The 17,121-nt window shown below is 36.6% G+C and overlaps 1 protein-coding gene across 8 annotated transcripts in view; it reads left to right on the top strand.

Annotated features, from left to right (window-relative positions):
• wdr70 (WD repeat domain 70) overlaps window positions 1-17,121 on the top strand; it is a 218,253-nt gene that overhangs the window by 104,930 nt on the left and 96,202 nt on the right. For all 8 annotated transcript variants that reach the window (XR_010003615.1, XR_010003614.1, XR_010003613.1 and 5 more), the window contains exons 12-13: window positions 844-928; window positions 1,592-1,730. Coding sequence is in view for 5 of the 8 variants with exons in the window: in XM_008116097.3 (XP_008114304.1) it covers window positions 844-928; window positions 1,592-1,730 (224 nt within the window). In the remaining 3 variants the exon portion in view is untranslated. The remainder of the gene's footprint in view (window positions 1-843; window positions 929-1,591; window positions 1,731-17,121) is intronic.

Here is a 17,121-nt window from a genome sequence, read left to right as displayed (position 1 = left end):
TAAAAACAAACTCAACTTAAGAACAAAGCTACAGAACCTATCATGTTCATATCTTGGAGACTACCTGTATTTGCTTTGTCCATTCTGTGGTATGGAGAACCTTTGCTCTTTCGCCTGCTTTCTTCCCTCCCCCACATCAGTTCTGGAACTTGAGAATCACTATTTGATCCTATCTTACCAAAGAAGGTTTCTAACACCAATTTGGGCTCTGTTTATTGAGAAGGTAGGATTGATCTTGGTTGAGGGTTCATTCCGTGCATGCATTCCTCTAAGGCTGATGAGGTCTGACCTATGCTGATTCTTAGGAAGAGTCTGTGTGACTTTTCACATCTACAGGTCCTTCATCCAGGTTAGCTCCGTTTTTGAAGACCACCTAACATCATGCCTTCTGGTTAGACAACTCTGTCATCTATCTTAGAAGGAAAACATTGTAAGGGATATAGTATCTTGGATCACTCTGTCTTTGGTGATATTCCAATTGTTTTATCGCGCTGATTTGTATAGAGTATCCCAGAGAAATGTTGGAACTTTTACTCTATCTGCCTTCAGAAAATGTAATAAATTCAGTTGTGCTTGAAGAGTTGCAGCCCTCTCAGAATTCCTAGATTGCAAGTATAATCTTTTCTTGCATTCTTAGCCAGGTGACCTCAGAATAAATGGCATTCAACTGTCCAGCCATTTAGAGAGACCCTGTGGCAGGAAATCAAAGCATTCTTTACAAGAGGAAATCTAAAATGAGTAGTAAATACAAGGAAAATGTCTGCATTTCCCTTTAAAGAATTATAGTAAAAGAGTACAGTATTTGTCATTCTTTCATAAGATCTTTTTTCTTTTTTTCCATAGGTGATGATACCTTAAAAACATGGGACATGAGAAAGTTTAAAACACCTCTTAATTCTGTGGCTGGTCTACCTAGTTTCTTCCCTATGTAAGTAGATCAAATATTTAAGGGTGAATAAAATCACACTATAATTGGGGTTCTAAAAGAAATCAGCAAAGAATAGTGAAAAGTTGTCTGAAACTGCAATCCTATGGATACTTGAGAATTAATCCCAGTCAACCAATGCAAATGTACGTGCATGACAAAAATGGTTCGTACTATCAAGTGACAGTTGACAATAAGATCGTGTTGTAATAAGGTTATTTTCTTTAGTGTCTTTTAAATATGGTTTGAGTTTTTAAATAGTTTTTAAACATTTTTCAGCCTAATCACTTCTTAACTTTTGCAATTTGCAGATTTTAAACTATTATTTTAAAAAATTTGATGAAAGCCATCTTGAGTCCCAAACTAGGAAAAAGATGGGATATAAATAAAGACAGTGATGACGATGGTGATCCTTTATAAAGCTGTTTCAGTCTTGTACAACTTTGATTTATGAGAAAATCATAGGGGGCATGATCAAGACCGTTTTTTTTCTTCCATTTCTGAAAATCCGGCCAGACAGCTCAATTTTGCCAGGTTTAGTTATTTTGAACATGGCTGTACTTTTAGTTGTCACATACAGTTAAGAATCTAACACAATTTTTTCATAATTCATAAATAGGATTTCCAGTAATATACTTAGCTTGTCCTTCATTTTGTTTTCAACAGGACTGACTGCTGTTTCAGCCCAGATGATAAATTGCTTGTAACTGGTACTTCTGTTAAGAAAGGGCATGGTAATGGAAAACTACTCTTTTTTGAGCGGGAGACATTTAAGAAAGTGTACGAGATAGATGTCACAGATGCTGTAAGTTGATTTGTTCCTCTTATTCATACATAAAAATGCAGGTTATGCTTTTCCACTTGTATAACTAATTGTAACTGCTGTTGTTGCTCTAACATATGTGCATATAATTAAATGTATATTAATTTTTTGTAAAGCTGATATTCTCTTAATAGTAGGATATCACATTATATTCTACACCAGAGTTTATTGCTACAAACAGCAATAATAAATACTTTTAGCATTATTGGTAAACTGCAATTAGGATAATAATAATAATAATAATAATAATAATAATAATAATAATAATAATAATTTATTTTTCTATCCCGCCACCATCTCCCCGAAGGGACTCGGGGTGGCTAACATGGGGCCAAGCCCAAAACAGAAACAAAATGTGACAAGTTAAAACCAATATAAATAACTAAAAACAGTATCATCATAACATTCAGGTATAAAAACAAATTAAAACACAAAATACAATATAATGTAGTGACGAGGTAAGGGGAAAGATAATAATAAAAAAATGAAATTGGGGGGGGGGGGTCAAGTCAAAAAGTGCATAGTTTCAAGACCATTAATAAAGTGCCTGGGCAAGTGTTGAAGCGTTACCTGAGATAGTTTGGGGTAGGATAGGTAGGAGGGAAAATAAAGTGCGAGGAGACAGTATGTCAATGAGAGGGGTCTATCATGTTAGGATACAGAATTCCTATCTGGAATTCCAAAACCCCAAATATTTAAAAACAGGCATCATGGGTGGCTGAGATAGTGATATCTTTAACTTCTGATGGTTTAATGTACACAAACTTTGTTTCATATACAAAATTATTAAAAATATTTATAAAGTTATCTTCAAGATGTCTGTATAAGCTGTATATAAAATATACATTAATTTTGTGTGTAAATTTAGGTTCCATGTCCTAGTTTTCTCATTCATATATATATTAGGCTTGTGCACGGATTCATTTTGGATGTTGGTTTGGACGCCTGTAATGGCAGCCTCTTTGTGCACCATGTGATGCCATGACTAGCTGCCATGTAGCCCTTTTTCGCCAAAAAAAACCCAAGGTGGCAGAGCTCTTACTGTTACGACCAGCCGAACAAGCCGGATTGCTGAAGGGAACTGACCAAACTGAATCCATGCACTGATCCATGTCTGATCATTGCTGAAAAGAAGAAACATGTCTTTGAAAAGGACAAAGATTTGCACAAAAATTGTATGTACTAATCTATATGTATTGAAGCAAATCTAGAAATTAGCATTATATAGTTGGCCCTTCCAGTTTCTCAAATTTCACACTCCCAGTTTTGATTATTTGCAAATTTTGAACCCCGCCACCACCCAAAGTGGGGGCTACATGTGAATATTTACATGGCACACCCATCCTCTGGAGATGAGTGAGGAAGCTGTTCAGTGAAGAGCTCTGATCAAATGACTTGTGTTACTGCTTATCTATTGTGTTGTGCTTGTATGCCAGCAATTCTGACTGTTGAAGGGCAAACTAAAGACTCTTGATTTCACATTTTGTGCTTCTGTAGCTTTAGCCCTTCCAACAGAAGAAGGAAGGATATGTGGTTCTCTATTTCTTAGGGTTCTTAACTTAAATCAGGATGGTAATATAATAACAACAAAACTTTATTTCTGGACTGCTCTCTCTCCCAGAAGGGACTCAGGGTGGTTTACACATAGGGGGGAAAAAAGGCAAACATTCAATGCCAAAGATGGTAAGATGATAACTTAGGCCTGAGAAAGCAAGATGTTAATAACACTCGATTCTGTTAGAAAATGAGGTCATCTTTGCTCCAACAAATAGTGTGAAGTCCAGGATCTAGGAAAGTGCACCCAGCATTATAAACCACTGTTGCTCCCTTCGAGTTCTTTGGAGTGTGGCTTGTTAAGCTTGGGTTTCCTGGCAAAACTTCCCCCTATAATACTTTTCCTTGATTGGATTTTGTTTTTATGGTGAATATATTTTTCAAACATTTATTTAGAGCATAATTTTGTGGATGTTTCCTCCAAGGAAATCACTTCAAGTTGATTGGGATTAATTCTCAAATATCCATAGGATTGCAGTTTCAGACAACTTTTCAATATTATTTGCTGATTTCTTTTAGAATCCCAATTATAAAGTGGTTTTATTCACCCTTTATTGTGTTGCTGCTTTGTTTTGATTTGCTTGGTAAAAACAAACTATTTAGTGAGAGTATATATTAGAGTGCAGTTTCTCAAATCAGTATTTTACCTTGCAGCACTTTGTTGTTCAGTTTGTTTCATGCTGAAGTATAAAATAAAGGATTGCATATTGTATTTGCAAGAATGATTTATACTATATTTTTGTATAGATCCTTTGATCAAAGAGGCAGCTTCTATGTTGTTGCCTTGTTGTTCTTGTTTGCCTTCAAGGTATTTGAGTTATGGCGACTATCATGGAGTTTTCTTGTCAAGATTTTTTAGGAGGACTTTGCCTTCCTCTGTGGGTGAGAGTGATTTGTCCAAGGACATCCAGTGGGTTTTCATATCTGAGAGAGGATTTGAACCCTGGTTTCCATAGTCATAGGCCAGCGCACAAACCACTACATTATGCATAACTAAATTTAGTAAATGCCAAGTTCTGTTTAGATATTAAAGATACTTTAATTGTCATTGAAATGTAATCTGACTCTCCCTTGAATAGTTTTATCTTTCATCTTGAACTATCTATATTTCAGGAAAGATTGAAGGTTTATTCAGGAAAAGGTGGCCTTGTATACCCATTCCATATAACATACAGATTCCATAATTACAGAAGCAATTATACTGACTTAAGTAGAATTTAAATGTAGAACAAATAGTTGAAGAAAGGGCAGGAGATCCTTCATGAATCATATTTAATCTATGAGCAGAATAATAAGGCTTGTTAAGTTAAATGACAAACCTTATGGGTTCAACACATAAAATGGAATGCAACTGAATACTTCTGTGACAAATTTAGACGATATGGGAAATACAGTTTTTACAGCTGTTAAGTTTTACTTTGCTAGACAATGGGGATGGGGGGAATCCAGACAATATAGATAATTTTTAAATGCTTAGGGGCTGTAAACCTAATCTTTAAAACTGCTTGGTAAATAGCCAGTAGATTTTGGCCTGTAAATGAACCTGATATTTAATGGAAACTTAATGGCTACTTTTAAATGCTTGACCAAAGTGGTGTCTAATGTTCATTTCTGTCATACCAAGCAAGACTTTGTTCACCTCTTTTCCTTGAAGTCTTTTATGGGAGAGTACATTATTATTCCAGACCTTTTGCTTTTCTATATGGGCTAACTTAAATACTTACAGGCTTATCCAGAAGGTGCTTTGCCAGTGCAGTCCATACTGAACCGAGAGGTATATGAACAAAATCAAACTAGTTTATATTACCCTTCAGTTATAGTGCTTGGATCCTTTGGAACCAGCAATCTCTGTAATTTGCCCCCCATCATCAGTGCATAGCTATGGTAAAAATTGCAGTACTTTGCTGGAGCTTCAATACCTTAAAGCAAATTTTGGCCCCCCAGGTGTTTGGACTTCAACTCCCACAATTCCTAACAGCCTACTAAAGGTTAGTTTTATCATCCCTGTAGTTGAGATGTCTGATATTAATTCCACATGTTACATATAAGGGTGTCAATCATTGACCTGCAGCCCACCCTGAAAATGTCCAGCTTTTATTTTAGAGATCAGTTCTAGTTGCTCCTAAATGTGTATCTGAGTTCATTTTTAATTTCAGACTTAATTTAGAAGTGAGTTTATGATCACTGTAGCAATGCCCTTTGTTATTGGAATCCAATATTCAGTAGGAAAGTTCTTCGTTCATATTTGTTTGAGGCAGAATCACTTGTAAATCTGTTCTCAGAAGAATCACCACAGAAGATTTATCTACCTTTTTTCCAGAAGAGTTGCAGATATAACACCTTGCATTGCTAAATCCTTAATGAAGCAAAGTCCATGAACACTTCTCCTGTTGCTTGTGACTACTATCATGATATCATTGATGCATGATTAATTTTGGTATGAGTAATTTTTAAAAAGCCATAGTGGCTAGAGTATTGATAACTAGTACCAGCTTAACATAAGGACAGTTAGTAGTTGCTCTCAGGTTATATTGTAAGCAGTTGAATGTATACTGAAGTTGTTTTTCTTAACCTGTTTTTCCTATTATAATTATATTATTGATGTACTCCAGTTGTTGTTTTTGTGATTTCAGTATGTTGTAAGCCACTTTGGGTCCCGTGAGGGAGAAAAGTGGGATATAAATAAAGAATTATTATTATTATTATTATTATTATTATTATTATTATTATTATTATCATCATCATTATTATTTGCTGTTAAGAATTGCGGCAGTTGAAGTTCAAAACATCTGGTGGGCTGACATTTGCCCATGGCTGCGCTAAAGGCATCAGATTCTATTTTATCGTGGAAGCTAATCAGGATTAGCTCTGGTTAGAAGAAGGAATTGGCAAACTACCTTTGAATATTCCTTGTTTAGACCAACCTTGTGGAATTCATGGGGTCACCTTCAGTTGACAAGCAACTTGAAGGCACATGCGCACATACATATACAACTTGCAAGAAATGCTAGGATCATAGAAATGTATCAAGTTGCCTTACATCAAATCAGTTTATTGGTGTGTCTGGGTTAGTATTGTCTACGTTGCGGAACTTTATGGTGTAGGCTGCATACCAGGATTGGGAAAAGAGCAATGTTGAATGTGTTGTCGAAGGCTTTCATGGCCGGGATCACAGGGTTGTTGTATGTCTTTCGGGGTGTGTGGCCATGTTCCAGAAGTATTCTCTCCTGACGTTTCGCCCACATCTATGGCAGGCATCCTCAGATCTATGGCGTACAACCTCTGAGGATGCCTGCCATAGATGTGGGCGAAACGTCAGGAGAGAATACTTCTGGAACATGGCCACACAGCCCGAAAGACATACAACAACCCAGAGCAATGTTGGCTGTATACCAGGATTGAGCCTCTGAATGCCCCTAAATTGTATTCCTTTTTTGTCAGTATAATTATTATTTTCACTGTGTTTTACTTTTTCCCTCAACCAGCTATTATAGCCTGGGAGATGCCTATTGTAAAAACATAAAGGAAACTGGAAGTGAGCTTTGTGCAGTTAATCATTTTTGATAAATGACTCTGGATAAAAGATCCAAAGGATAGGATGGATAAATAATAATAATAATAATAATAATAATAATAATAATAATAATAATACTTTATTTATACCCCGCCACCATCTCCCCGCGGGGACTCAGGGCAGCTCACATTGTTACGAAAGTAACAACGCAAATACATTAGCACAATATACAAAGGTTAAAACACAATAAGGTAATAAAACAAAAGTTAATACAACAGTAATAATATCAAACAACCACCAATACAATTCAGTCAAACTTCATAGGTGGGGGGACTACAGCAGCAATTTAAAGATAGAATCATTAGATTAAAATACCCAGATAAGAGGGACCTAGTAAAATTCAGAATAGAATTATAATGAGGCTGGTCATCCAATGGCTGTCTCTCCAAAGGCCAACTTAAGGCCAACCTAAACATCCAAGTTTTCAATTGTTTCTTAAAGGAGGATAGAGAGGGCGCCAACCTGATCTCCCTAGGGAGGGAGTTCCAGAGCCGGTGCGCCATGGCCGAGAAGGCCCTCTCTCTCATCCCCACCAGACGCATCTGTGAAGAAGGCGCAAGCTTGAGGAGGGTCTCCCCGGAAGATCTCAGAGATCGCGTAGGTTCATAGGGGACTACGTGGTCACGAAGATAGGCAGGTCCTCTGAGATCCCTTGGGATACTGATCATATGGTTGTAATTGTTTAAATACAGTGTTCTGATATCAAGATAATATTATATACCATCACTCAGCCTCAAAGTTGAGATAATTTATATTATAATAAAATCCCATACAGTAGTATTAAAGTCAGGATAAAAACAATAACAGGGAGAACAAACTAACTTGCAATAATTGTTGTAAAATGTATTTATAGCAGAATAGAGTGTATACAACAAAGCACCTGAGGTCCTAATTTGCATTAAAAGTCTGCAGAAGAAAGTACTGGGTAGACTCATGTATCAACCAGTCTCTTGTATAAATCTAGGACTGGCTTTGGAAGCAAAATTTTGGATCAATTCCATAGGGAGTGGAAAGTACCAGTGCTGTTTCTGATAGCCAGCTACCAGAGGCTGTCATCACCATTATTTCCTCATTCAAGTATTCACAAATTGTAGAAGCAGTGCCACGGCAGACAGAGTAGAGGCGGTTGGTACTTCTTTTAGTTTGCTTTTCACCATTCTACCCAGAGAACAGGGTGGTTTCTTTTCTGATAAGAATTGCCGTAGAGTATTCAAATTGACCCATGGATAAGTTAATCCAGGTTTTCTTGGGTTGATTTTTAACTATAATTTCTAGACTTATACATCAGTATACAGAGTGTTGGCCAGCTATAGCAACATATATGAATCTGTCCTGTCTCCCACAGCAGTCTACTTTTCATTCACTTTTTATTGTGGCCTTTATGGAAGATCTTCATTGCTTAAGCAGGAAGAATGAATGTAGATGCCCTTTATCCAAAACATACTGCACATATAAACAACTGTAGTATAAAATTTGTTAGTTTTACATTGTGTAGCTAAAATGTTTCCCACACAGAATTATCTACCCTATACATTAATTTTAGTCAAAAATTCAACACCTCCAAAAAACTGGGCCAGATTATCAATGAGTCAATGTGAATATTACCTTAACTCTTATTTTTTTAAAAAGGCGTAATCCCCTTATCCGGGTAGAGTGGTTAAAAGTCAGAGTTTAGTCCATCCTGGAGGAACTTAAAAGAAGCACCAACCCCCTCTGCTCTCTCTTCCGTGGTACCACTTCTGGCCTGGGCGGGGAAATGGGTTATGGGGTTATGGGCAGCATTAATTATTTCCCCTCTCCATGAAATGACGCTTGACTTATTCATGAATCATATCAAAATATGTAATTTTGTCTCCAATACCTGGTCTTGACCTATACATGAAGTCAGCTTATCCATGAATACTGTATACGCAGTATGTTTTTTCTATTTTTTTTTGCAGTCCAACAAATGGTACATTTCACTTTAGTTCTGTAGTCAGCTTTCCCAAAGAAACTATGGAATGTTTCTCCCTAGCCTTCTTTGAACATTTTAAATTTGGTGACAGTATGTTCACAGTGCTGTAGATAACTTTTCAACTCCCATATTATTTATTGTAGTTGGCTAATTTCATAGGATGAGCTCCAAAGGCACTTCACACTTGAGTTATTTGGTTTGTCTACTTTTAGGCAAACCTTTAGCATAATATTTTAATGTGCAGACTCTTTTCCAGAGGGTAACAATAGACATTCCTATTCTTCTTGGTAGGCTACTTATGCATTTTGAGAACAGAGTGGTTGTGTGATTTTCCAGTGTTACAAGTATTTTAAAATAAACCCATTAAAATAAAAGACTTTACAATCACATTGTTTTGTATGTCAGTATTAATTGGTAGAAGAATTGTTGTGTATATTTCCAGAACAAATAACAGTAATATTAAAATGTTAATAGCATGAATTACAATAAAGTGTTCTTAGTTATACTGAAACTTCTTTTAAAAACATTGGATTTTTCTATTTAAAACAATTGTCAATTCTAAGAGCAGGACAGTTTAATCACTCCAGGAACAGTTAGCTTGCATTATACATAAAAAGTATTCTGGCAGGATACATAAAAAGTGCTCTTTTGAGCTCTTAGGGTTGATTAGATAGACCACCTTGTTCATAATGGCTAAAATAAAATCTGGCTTTTATTTGGTGTATCAATTTATTTGTTTGTGTGTGCTTTCAAGTCATTTCTGACTTACATCAGCCCTAAAGCAGCCCTATGATAGGATTTACTTGGCAAGATTTATTCAAAGAAGGTTTGTGATTGTCTCCTCTGGTGCTGATACCCAAGGTCATCTGTGAGTTTTCACCACCGAGTTTTAACCCTTTTAAATGATTTTTTATTTCTCACATTTAATTTGTAACTTCCCCTGTTCAGAAGCATTTGAAACTAAACTTTTATAACATTAAAGCATCACTTTATGTTTCAGATAAGTACTGAATGGATTTGCTATGTGATAAAAAATACTTTGAAATGGAAGGACTTTAAAAAAGTATTTAAACAAAAATATTTCCTTTGTCCTGCCACTGCTGGGTTAAATATCAGTGTGGAAGAATTACCCTAGGTTATGTAGATGCTTAATTTCTCTGAGCATCATTAAAGTGTTCGGTTAGTAAAGACAAAAATTGTATGCAGTGTATGGACACATTGTTCTGGTTTCATTCATTCCCAGTGGAGATTCCTATACTTCCAGGAAAACTATTCTTGAAGGTTATGCAACTCTCTGAAGCACAGGAAAGGGAAATCAGTATTCATGCAGCAGAAGTACTAAGCTCTCAGGTACACACCTAGGATGTTTATATATATATATATATATATATATATATATATATATATATATATACATACACACACACACACACACACACACACACACACACACACAGATATTTTTGGATTCCTGCCTGTAAAATTAGTTGTAAAAGAGATAATTGGAAGTCCTCCTGGTTAGCCAAAAAAGAGATCAGTTTTTGTGTATCTCTTTCTCTTCACTATTTTTTCTTTAAAAGAATGCCAGTACAGGGCTTGACCATTGCTGTCAAACTATCTCTTTACCCATTCAGAGTTTTTTGGCGCTGACAGGCTGCTTATCTCACAGTGCGGGCAGCCAAGTGCAGCAAATTAGAACAGTGCTCTTCAAACAGGCTTCACCACAGAGCCTCTCCACCACTGATGCAGAAAGCTAAATTGGCACTTGCAAAGCAACATGTTTTCTTAGCCTCAGTTCTTGCTAACAGATACTTCTTTCTGATTGCATTTTATATAAGGGATACACTTTTTCTACACTGTTGTACATAATGGGCATCCACAGATTTTGTTATCCATGGGGGCCCTGGGGCCAAAACCCCAGCAGATAACAAAGTCCCATTCTAATGCCACAAAACTTGACACCTTTCCAAACATTGTCTTATCCTGCTGCATCTGTGCTGGAAATGCAATTTGGGTCTACTACTTTTCATCTTGTTGTTTTCCATCCCTTTCTTGGTTGAATCTGACTTCCATGTGCATGTGATAGCATACCCTGGAGTTATTATCAAATGCACTTCAGGTCATTTTTTATGTGAAAGAATTTCCTCACATTGTGGAAAAGAAGGCCTTGCAAATGCAGTTCCTTTCTGACAAATTATATTGAAATTTTGGAAATGTTCATTGGATGCAGTTTAGTAAGTGCAGCTTCATATCACAATTAACAAACATATTATGAGATAACATGTTATATGACATAGATTTTTGCTATGCAGTTTTTGAAGGTCGGATGTTACTGGATTTCCAAACTTCTACAATTCCAAAACTAGAAAGGTTGACTTTTCTCCTATCAATCATATTTCCCATGTTGCCATCAGGGCTTAGGAAACTTCGATCATTTAATGTTTTGGACAGTGGTTTCCACAACTTTCATCATTGGCCATGCTGGGTGAGGCTAATATGAATTGTATGCCAAAACATCTGGAGATTTAGAAGTTCCTCACCTCTGTTCTACATTTTTGGGGGATTTTCCTCCCACCTATTGCTCTTAATTCATAATGGAAGTAAGACCAAGAAACCATCAGGAGTGGATAGGAAATAGCATTAATCTAGATTTTGTTATTAAATATGTGATGACCACAAGGCAAGTGAAACATTAATTCACTCTCTTCAGAAATTATAATCTAGACACATGACATCTCTTGATTAATCAGTTCCTCTGTCAGCAAGCTGGGGAGTTAAAGTTGTTTTAGCCCTGATCAACTGCAAAAACAAAACAAATAACTGGGCATTCGCTTTATTTCATTTGACATGGAAGCAAGTTGCAAATCTTGAACCATCTTCAAAGAAGATGAACTGGTATGTTCTGCTGTAATCTCGCAAACTCTCAGATCTTTGATAGTTTACATTTTGTTTATTCCAGATCAGATAATTCTCCCAGGGAGCAAGCACAGTGTAGTTCGAGTGTTAGACTATGACACTGAAGACCAGGGCTCAAACCCCTACACAGTTTTGGAAACCCACAGGGTGATCTTGGGCACGTCACACTCACTCATCCTCAGAGGAAGGCAAAGGCAATCTCATACTGAACACATCTTGCCAAAGAAACTCCATGATAGGTCACTTTTGGGTCACCATAAATTAGAAGTGACTGAAGGAAGACAACAGGAACAAATGTGGATCAGCAGATTCATAAAATGTTGTCACTGCCTATTTGGGGATTTGGCTGATCTGGATTTAGTGTACAGAAACTCATATACAAGCCTTGAATTACACATTGACAAAGTAGTATGCCACCACATGTGGTACTATACAGATGACTTCCAGTGTATGAACTGGAAAAAACTTAATTGGTCCAAAGAATCTTCTTTGTGGAATTATTTCATATGCATGACCACTTCATGATGAAGGTATTAAAGTACATCGAATCCTCTTCTTTTTTTTTTGAGACAATAACCATTTTCAGCTTTACTTATGAGGCATATAGAAAACTGTAGACTCTAACTCAGTGGTTCTTAACCTGTGAGTCCCCAGGTGTTTTGGCCTACAATTCCCAGAAATCCCAGCCAGTTTACCAGCTATTAGGATTTCTGGGAGTTGAAGGCCAAACGTTGAAGGCCAAAACATCTGGGGTCCCACAGGTTGAAAACCACTGCTCTAACTAACCCAATACTATATAGAGGTGGGCTGATTCATTTTTTTACAATTTTCACAGGATGTTTTTGAAGCACAGTTCTATTGCACACTATTTCCATATCTTTTTGTAAGAAGCCCACATGAGCATTTGTAAACATCATACACAGTGTTCCCTGTATAAATATTTTTTGCAAAGAAATTCCCCATATATATATATATACACACACAGAGAGAGAGAGAGAGAGAGAGAGAAAGAGAGAGAGATAGCAATGTTCTCTAACATATGTATTTTCATATGCAGTTTTCCCTAGTGTCTACATTAACGTGGGAAAATATGTCTTCCAGAATAACAAAATGTATTGCATTCAGGTACAAATAAAGTTGGCTCATGTTAAAATGTGAACCAAGTAGATTTCCCTTTTCCATTTCATTAACTACACTGACTTGCAGATAACTCTCCAGCTCAGGCACAGATATATCTTTTCCATCTCCTTCTTCAGATGGACAAATCCATGCTTAGGAAACCTTTTGCACGCAAAGCTTGTGTTCCAATACTGAACTATTTCCATTGATCTCATCAATTTGAAAGAAAGCAATATGGCATCTATGCAAAAAAGTGACTGCTCATAGACTACAATATCATCTTCTCTAATTGCCCTTCAGACTGAGAGTCTGAGAACTCACAGAACTCTTTTCATGATGCTGAAGGGATTTGTTTGCCTTGGGGTGAAAAGATCCTGCCTGTTTTTGGACAACCCTGCAGAAAGTCCAGGGTCTCTTGCTGCTGATGGGCTAATTTGTGCAGACCTAATAGTTTCAGGCCTTCACCAAATTGATATTGGAATAGGGTTGTGCTATTTTTTTTAACCAACAAAACTTATTACATGGCTTCCATACTTAAAGTTTTCATCATTCTCCCTGCTGTCCTGTCTTCAGCTTTATTCTCTTTCACCACTGGTACATTTGAGACGATACTGACAGGAGGATGGAAAGGGAAAATTCATAATCCCTTTCTATCACATTTACATTTTAAGGCCATCTGTAATAGAAAAGAGGCAAGTAGAACAAACATGCTTCTTCCAGAACCTGAACTACTGCGGCTGAAAAAAAGCTCAAGCTTTTGCTTCTTGGCTCACATCCTATAGCAAATCTGGCTGTCCTATGACATCAACAGTAATTTGAGGGTTGGGTTGTATTTAGTACAGATTTCATCCAAATGTGAGTAGACACATTTTTAAAACATTAATCAGTTATAAGTCAGACAATCCTTTAAAACTCCTTTAAGAGGTTGACAACTCCAGATTCCACATGTAAGACTATGAATAATAGCCGAGTTTATAAGTTTAGTGAGTTCTCAATTTACTTTTCATTGCTGGAATTCAACAGATTGTCCTCTTCCAAATTTTAACTGTAATTTTTTGCCATGAGTAATCTAGCCCCAAGCCTGCCTAAATATACTCCAAAGGAACCTGATCTTGGAAGCTAAACAGGGTCAGCTCTGATTAATACTTACATGGGCGACCATCCACAAATAGCAGATGCTATAGACTATATTTCAAAGTACGGAATTTGCAAATCACCTGTGAAATCCATGGGATTGCCATAAGTCACAGGTGACTTGAAATCACATATCCATACACAATCTAGCCCAGATTTTGCTTTAAGTAATGCTTCATTTCTGCAGCTGAATTGCCACCAGAAAAGTAGAAAGGGAAGGAGCTTTGGGATCAATGACATTAGCGGGTATCCGAGGAAAAGAAATGGGAATCTATTGTATAACAGGTCGAGTTATATATCTAAACCCTCTTTAATCTAATATTCTTTAATCTGATTGTATTAGCCCTCCATGGTAACAGGCAGCAGAGAAAGTCCTCTCCATTGACACCTACAACAGAAGGCAAGATAATCTTTGTCCCTTGAGGTTTTAGACTTCATTTTCCATAATCTCTTGTGATTAGCTGTGCTGAATTGGATCTTTGTACAGTGAAGACTGACCTAAAGTCATACTCACTCCTACATCTTTGAGATTTTGGACTTCATCAAAAGGAATATACTGTCTACATCAAAGGAAATCATGGTGCTTCTTTATTCTACTTTGGTCAGACCTCACCTGGAATACTGTGTCCAATTCTGGGCACCACCATTTAAAAGAGATATTGACAAGTTGTAAGGTGTCCAGAGGACTCTTGCCACACCCTGGACTCTACACAGATATATATTCTTTCCTTTCCTTACTTAGTTTATCCATACCTCACAACCTCTGAGGATGCCTGCCATAGATGTGGGTGAAACGTCAGGAGAGAATACTTCTGGAACATGGCCACACAGCCCGAAAGACATACAACAACCCTGTGATCCCGGCCATGAAAGCCTTCGACAACACAAAATCTGTTGTCGTTTTCAAATAGTGACTGAAATATTATAATAGCATATCTTGAAAAAAAAGCTTTTATTTTGTGTGCTCACATATAAAGAATTCTTAACAAGTTTACTTTTCCGAGTCCTAAAATTCATAAATAGGTAGGGCTAGAGGTTAACATAATATTTTCTGATAGTTTATGCAAAACACTATAAATCTATTTGCCTCCTTCAGTTAATTTTACTTCAGTTGAAGAAGTGGAAGCTGATTGCAAATGCGTCTTAGATTCTGTAACTTGTTTTTAATTACAGTGCTTACAACTCTGTCTCTTGGGTGCAATTGAAATGGAAGCATCGGCTGCATCATTTATAGCATCATTCTAAAACTTAAAAGTTCAGAGAATGAAAAGCATCCAGTTCTTTTTAACAAATTGTAGTTTAGTATGGTTCAAATTCAAATAGGATTATAGCAGTCTAGTTTCTTTAACACAAAGAAGTAGAGAGGTTTCTAACCAGGTCCTAATCATTTCTATTAGTGTGGTAATCATTACTTAGTGCACTGGTTATACAAAATGCCATGTTTTCTACTTTTATGACATCAGAGAGACTGATTTGGTCTTGAACCTTCATCTCACAGTGGCTGAAGGTAAAAGGAAATGTAGAAAATGCTGGTTGTCTCAAAGTAATTCTTACTCATTATGGTTAATCAAGAAAAATGATTCATAAAGCAAAATAATAAGAAAAGGGGCAGTTTTCCTTTACGAGTGTTGCTTTTAATACATATATTATATAAGAGCTTTAACATCGGCTGGGCAGACCCTGCTCTTGGTCCGACCCTCTTCATAAGTGCGACTGGTGGGGACGAGAGACAAGGCCCATCCCTCCTGGTCTTTAGAAAAAAGCTTAAGACCTGGCTTTGCATGCAGACACTTGATGAATAAGATATTACAATCAAACAAAATGGAAATGAATTTAAGGTTGGGGGAAAAGACTATTTAGTCAAATGGTATAGAAATTGCATTGTTGAAGACTTTAGTGACCAGAATCACCAGGGTGCTGTATGGTTTCCATGCTGTATGGCTGTGTTCTAGCAGCATTTTCTCCTGGCGTTTCGCCTGCATCTGTGACTGGCATCTTCAGAGGATCTGATGGTAGTAAGGCAAGTCGAATACCTGTGGAATGTCTAGGGTGGGAGAATATAACCATTGTCTGTTAAACAAGTGTAAAGGGTGCAATTTGCAAACTAGATTTGTATGTCTTGAGTGGGATCCATCCATTAGCCTGTGAGTAACCATGAAGATAGCATAGTCTATGCCCTCACTAATTGATCATGTTATCTTCATGGTTACTCACAGACTAATGGGTGGATCCCACTCAACACACACAAATCTAGCTTGCAAATTGCACCCCTTACAACCATAACTTCCTCTGAAGATGACAGCCACAGATGCAGGTGAAACATCAGGAAAAAATACTGCCAGAACATGGCCATACAGCCCGCAAACTACACAACACCCCAGGTATAGAAATTTAATATGCCTACATAATCCCTTTGGTCCACAAAATGGGCTTTTCATAATTATATTAATATAATATAATATAATATAATATAATATAATATAATATAATATAATATAATTTATGTCCCCAAAGTCATATCAAATGTAAGTTATACTTTCCTGTTATAATAAAATTGTACTTTATGTTCCCTTCTTAAGATATCATGTTTGCCATTTATGTCTATACAATAAATTTGCCTAAATATGAAAGCCGTTTTTTTGTCTAGGATCATGTTTTGTAATGCAAATTGTATTTCCAAATGGCATCTTGGCTTTCAGTGAAAGATGGTATACCACAGGGGACAGTAGTAGCGGTTCTTTATTTTTAATTGCTATCCACTTTACAATGGTTTTAGATTTTATGACATAAGAAATACTACTAGGTATCTAATAGGTCAGCCTTGTGTTACCTAAGGGACATTTTTCATATTTCTTTGGGGAGAATGTACAAGTATGTACATTTAAAAAAACCTTTTTTTAAAAAAACAAAAACAAAATAAAGACTGGCATTGTTTTCCTTATTGTGTCAGTGATGTAGCTCCAACATAAAAACGTTACATATTGTAGTGTCTGATGCTGGATCGTGGGCAACAATTGGTACCAATATGTAAGCACTTTTCTAAAAGTCATCTTCATAAAGCTGAGACATTAGGCTCACTGTACTGTGGTTTTATCCAAAACTGAAAATGATTGACCAAATGC

Source organism: Anolis carolinensis, chromosome 2, assembly GCF_035594765.1.
Source record: "Anolis carolinensis isolate JA03-04 chromosome 2, rAnoCar3.1.pri, whole genome shotgun sequence".
Taxonomy (NCBI): Eukaryota; Metazoa; Chordata; class Lepidosauria; order Squamata; family Dactyloidae; genus Anolis; species Anolis carolinensis.
This window is presented reverse-complemented; position numbering and strand designations above follow the sequence as displayed.